Here is a 5,982-nt window from a genome sequence, read left to right on the forward strand (position 1 = left end):
AAAGATTTCCCATGTCTATATAAGCAAGTGTTTAACTTTGACAAATATCATCAAAAAATATTACTTTCTAGTAAGATTTCATTTTCATGCTCTAGAATTTTTCTTTGTTACCAAAAAGAAAAATAGAGTTATTTGCTACTCAATTTTTCATCATCTTCAATTTGAGAAATGGTTGTTCATTTGATCTTCGTTACTTGAAAGTGTGTTCTTAACGAAGCTAGACGCTATAGTCTAATTCTGGGAGGTTGCGTGTCAAGAGATCCGATCACACCGAGTTATACACTCCGGGAGGCACGAAATTAACCTTTAAGAACAACGCTCTTGCGTGATTCTATAGCTTTGTGAGATTTTTCCTTGCTCTATTTTTATTTATTGTATTCTATTTTTCTTATTGTTTAATTGTTTGGATTAATATTATTTAGCATCAATAAGAATTTTTGCACCATCCATTTAATTTTACAACAAGAACAACTAGTTTTCTCTTTGTAGTTGTTCATTGATTTAAAAGAAAAATAGAAAGAATACAGAAGAAAAGGCAAATATGAAAAAAAATAAATTAAAAAAAAAAAATCTAATTAAACCTTGAAGAGAAAGAATAATTATAGCAACGGTTATGTTCATGTAAACTTATCCCTAAGCTATAAGGCCTCAAAAATAAAGTTTCATCCAAGAACTCATTAAGCAAAATTGTATGAATGACCAAATCTTAATTTGCATCGGGTCTATTCCAATCTTAGAAAAGTGCATGGCCATGATTAAGAAAGGCCTTAGCATAATACTCACACAAATAAAACAAAAGAACAAAGATATGCCCATTGACAAGTATTTTGAGTCTCATTAAGGTGGCCATACATTTAATTGAAAATCTCAAGTCGGTTTCTTCCCACACAATTTAATTATGTTCATAGTCTTCAGAGATACATGCTTCCTCTTCATCGTCATCTTCATCTTCTACATCGGAGGTATAGGCAATAACAGCAGAGAGAGAGCAATTCTTGTGAACTCACCATCCAAATCTACATACTCGTTATCTATTTCACATGAATAACTATATATATCCTCTTTAAGATGGTTGAACCAATATGGAATTTCATTTCCTGGAAACATACAGCCAAATTTATGGTCCTTAGGATGTCCCTGTTACACGGATATGACAAATTTTCAGTGATAAGACCTACAAATAAAGACACACACTAAAGAGTATATATGTGAAAGAGAGGTACCTTTCTCATTAAACAAATTTCCAAATCATCCAATATATTTTCACAGAGTTTATGGCAATCAGACAAGTCGATCCATTCAAGCTTTGGTAGATCATATATTTTAAATTGAAATGTTTTCAATGACATACATCCATTCGCATATACTTGCTCTATACTTGGTGGAAGTTCTGGAATTTCTTCAAGTTGCTTGCAATCATTCAAGAAAAGCCACTGCAATCCAACAAATCTATTGAACCATGTAGGAAGGCTAACAATAGCACTACTTGTTAGATCTAGATTTCTCAAACTGAAAGGGCAATATGATTCTGTTACGACACTATCTCCAAGACTCGATGACTGTAGTGCCGGAAACTCGGTTCCAACTCCCACAGGCTCTTGTGTGTCCCATGTATTAAACAATTGAGATCTTCTAGTTTCTTCTAAAAGTATCACCAATGACACGCACCCCCAAGCATCCACTTTGATTACATTTGGTAGAAGTCCTAGGATTTCTTGAAGTTGCTCGCACTTTCTCAAATGAAGGGTCTCCAACCCAACAAATCTTCTAATGCATGGAGGAATGGTAACAATATCCCTCCTTGACAGATCTAAATGATTCAACGTTGATCCACAATCAAATGTCCTGAAGAAATTTGATTATGATAGGGCACAATTATCAAGAAACAACATTTGAAGTTTCGGAAATGATATTGATGAACAACCATCACTAGAGTCTCTTGTTTTCGTCGAAGGTGACAATTTGAATAATTTTGACCCTGATGAAGTTTCAGATTCATCTGTTGATACAATAACGGGCATGGATTGTCTGTTATCCTCCACCTGGTTTAGAAACTTAATAACTTTTGAACAACACGTGAGAAAAAGAATCTCCAAATGTTGCTACTGATGAATGCTGTATGGAAGATTCATAAGGTTTTTGCAACCAAATGGATATAATTTTGTAATCCTAACGAGGTACCCAATGGACGAAGGCAAATCTTCAATACCACTGTGTGAACAATCCAAAAATTCTAAACATTCCATTTGACACTTAATTTCAGGAAAGTTCTTAAGCCTTTAGCAACATAAAAAGGAAAGAGATTTGAGAGATCTCAACTTGAGGCTTCTCGGAAATATTCTAAGGTTAGAGCAGAATGCAACACTCAAATGAACAAGCTTCTCAAGGGACCCAACAGAACTATGAACCTCAACTAAACCTTCACAATTCTTAAGATTTATGTTTTCTAAATTTGGGATTCTTGAAACATCAGGAATTTTCTCTAGGAACTCACAATTAGAAAAATCCATGGTTGTCATGTTTTCAAAATTTCTCCAGAATATTCAGACCAATCAAATAATCTTAAAGTATGTATTAGACCGAAAATTAGACTCTTTAGAAAAACGTGCATTACGACTTATAAGCACACTGAGCCTTTTCATCTTCTTGAATGCTTTGGAACTCAAGTGTATCAAGTCTTGTTCAAACAAATCTATTAATATGCCATCAACTTTATTTGTTCCCTAGCAAGAAAATGAATAGTTAAGTGTACTGGAAAAAAAAAGTAACATAAAGTTCTCCATGTTTAAACAATTACCAGAACTATAATTCTTGTCTTGCTACAATATATTTATTGTCTTCGTAGATTTCTTCTTCTCTCTTTAGATTTTCAAAATGAGTAATTTATTTTTATTATTGGAATGTCCTAAAGTGACCGATCATCATATTTTCAAAATTAATTTATCTTTTATATATATATTTACAAATTACCCTTACTTGTTCTTAAAAGAAAAAGGCAAGATACTCATAAAAACTGTGCACATCTTTGAAATAATAAAAGTAATTACCAATGATGATTTTATTTACTCTTCTTAATTAAAATCATTCTATTTATTCAGCTCTTTTGTAATATTATTGTCAAATTTTTTATTAGTTGTTGTAAAATGAATAAGAAATTATTGAGAGTAACTGCCCTTTTGGTGAAATTTTGAGAAGTGTTTTGGGTTTTAAATGAGTTTTAAAAAATTTACAAATTAAAAAAAAAAAAAAAAAATTGGTTTAACAAAATGGTTCAAAAACTTAAACAAAGTTTTTATTATGTAAAAAGGAGGATGTGATAAATTAACTATCCTGTTATTTGAAAACCATTTTACAAATGGTTTAACGAAAAACAAGCAACTAATTAAACAGTCATACTCTATTGTAATTATGGTATAATTTAAATTTTGTTTTGAAATTAAATTCACTCTACTCATTCAATTCTTTTATGTGACATATATGTATGCACGTACATATTTTCATGCAACTTTTCAGGCTTTTTTTATACCAAAAAAAAAAAAGTCAATATATTCCTAGTAGCTTAACTCATGAAAAAAGAAAACAAATCTAAAATTAGAATGGATTTTTAACATAAGTCTTACCTCATTTCTTTCTAGGACTTGCCAAACACTTTCATGAAACCACAACTTACTACGGTTGCCAGGTTCTGTGGCTGATTCTTGTCGAACAATTTCTCTACCCATTTCTTGCTGTAAGTCATGCATCTCCAATGATTTTTAAGGCAGGGTTGTATTGGGACAGTACTCATGATGATCAATATATATGAGAGATTTATCCACAAGCACTTGTATACCATTATCAACAAAGAAACCACGTGCGTCTAGTATTTTACTGACATGACATAATTCTTGTCCTTTGAAAAAACATGTAATGTCAAGAAAAAAAAATTTTATGATGTCCTCCAACCCGTCATAACTAATTCTAAGTATTTCTTGAATTGTTTTATTAGGAATTCTTTTATACATAGCTAATGCACTTTCCCATTCATTCAAGCTTTTACCATATAGATATGAACCAAGCACTATTAAAGCCAGTGGAAGGCCCCTGGCATAACCTGTTACATGCCCTATGAGTTCCAAAAAATCGTAGTTAGGTATGTCACTTTTGAAGGCATTCTAGCGAAAGAGCTGATGAGTTTCATAGCAATTCAATTTATTCACCTGATACGCTAAATCAACTCCATGTGCAGTAAGTAAATGTTTATCTCTTGTTGTTATGATGATTCTACTTCCAAAGCCAAACCTATCACCTTTTCCAACCACCTTTTCCAACTACCTTTTCTAATTGGACTAACTGATCCACATCATCAAGAACTAGAAATATCCTTAAACTGCAAAGCCTCTACTCTATTAAAGTAATTCCTTGATCAACATGGTCAACCTTTAGACTTGAGTCTCCTAGGATCTTAGAAAAAAGTTTATTTTGCAAATCGATCAAACCGTCCATTCGGCAAGAAGTTTCTCTAATGTTTCCAAGAAAAAAACTACCTTCAAATTAATAAGCAATCGAGTTGTAGATAGCTTTGGCAATAGTTGTCTTACCAATCCCACCCATTCCAAAGATCCCTATTATGCACGTAATGTCCTTCTTCTCTATTTCTATAAGTGACTTCACATCTTGTACACGAGATTCTATTCCAACTAGATATTGAGCAACTTTGATTTAGTATGTGTTGTTTACTAATATTGAATCCACCCATTTAATGATTGTGTGAATGAATTCTGGTTCATTCCTAACAATACAAAGAGATAACAAAACATCAAAGTAATGAGTTATTTTCATATTAAAAGAATAGGAATATTTAAAAGATTCATTATATATAGACATTTTCAAATGTAAAATAGTCCACATCCATGAAAACAAGTGTATAACGATGTACTATATATAATTAGAATAATAATTAAAAAAAAAAAGAACAATCTAGAAGGAAGGCTCAAGAGTGGTTAGATATACCTGTTGGCCAGATGCATTCCCGACAAATTGGCCACGTTGCTTAGGGCTGTCTTCCACCCATTCACCTTCATTTCGCCATCCTTGAACCTTTCTTCAAGTTTGGCAAATGCTTCTCTAACACTTTCAATTTGGTTCCGTACTTGCTTCGGATCTACATCGTAAAACAAAGGTAAAACTTGTTGCTTCCTTATTTCTCTACACTCGAGGATCTTTATTAGCTCATCCAAGCACCAATGAGATGATGCATAGTTTTTAGAGAATAAAATAATTGAAATCTTTACCTGCTCAATGGCTTTGAGAAGTGCTGGTGAAATTTTCTCTCCACTTCTAAGCTTATCATCCATGAAGGTGTTAATTCCGTTTCGACGCAAAGCTGCGCATAAATGGGCAATAAAATTGTTTCGAGTATCTTCATCTCTAAAACTCAATAATACATCGAAAGTTGATGGATGGGTTAAAGAAGAAGAAGAATGGGCTTCTTGGAAGGCCATGGAATAAGTCCTCTTCTGTGTGTATGATTACTGCTTACGAGAGAAGTGATAAGGCAGCATTCGGAAACGACCCTATTTAAAGTAAAATAGAGAAGTCTATTGTCCCATTGCATCATAATTAAAAATAATAATAATAGAAGTTGATCGCACAATTTAAGTAAAATGATTGGCAACGTCCCTAGTGTACTACTGGAGGTCAAAATAACGTTAATATATGGGCGTGCGGCATGCCCTCAAGAAAGGAAGTTTTAACTAACGCATATTATTTAGGGTTAAATACTAAATTAGTCCCTGGGGTTTCACAACTTTATTTTTTCCCCCTTAGGGTTTCATTTTTATCACAGGAGGTCCCTGTGGTTTTGATAAGTGACCAAATTAGTCCATCCGTTAGTTGACTGTACGGACTGACACGTGGACCAATCAGACGTCGACACGTGGCACATATATTAATTTTTTTTAATTAAAAAAATGTTTTTTTTTTAAATTAAAAAAAATATTA

The 5,982-nt window shown here is 32.7% G+C and overlaps 1 protein-coding gene across 1 annotated transcript; it reads right to left on the reverse strand.

Moving 5' to 3' along the window:
* Positions 1-892: 892 nt before the first annotated feature.
* Positions 893-5,483, reverse strand: LOC132185488 (TMV resistance protein N-like). Its single transcript, XM_059599256.1, has 4 exons — positions 4,993-5,483; positions 1,352-1,845; positions 1,110-1,174; positions 893-994 (listed from the first exon to the last, which is right to left on the reverse strand). The coding sequence occupies exons 1-4, from the start codon at positions 5,481-5,483 to the stop codon at positions 893-895; spliced, it is 1,152 nt and encodes a 383-aa protein (XP_059455239.1).
* Positions 5,484-5,982: the final 499 nt, after the last annotated feature.

Source organism: Corylus avellana, chromosome ca6 (assembly GCF_901000735.1).
Source record: "Corylus avellana chromosome ca6, CavTom2PMs-1.0".
Classification (NCBI taxonomy): Eukaryota; Viridiplantae; Streptophyta; class Magnoliopsida; order Fagales; family Betulaceae; genus Corylus; species Corylus avellana.

Bases quoted from the DNA above. Each gene is read 5' to 3' on its own strand.
- LOC132185488 (XM_059599256.1), bottom strand. From the start codon at position 5,483: ATGGCCTTCCAAGAAGCCCATTCTTCTTCTTCTTTAACCCATCCATCA. The intron at 1,846-4,992 runs GTATATCTAACC...AAATTTCTTCAG, and splicing joins GGAATGCATCTGGCCAACAG to GACATTTGATTGTGGATCAA. The intron at 995-1,109 runs GTATGTTTCCAG...TGAGTTCACAAG, and splicing joins TAAGGACCATAAATTTGGCT to AATTGCTCTCTCTCTGCTGT.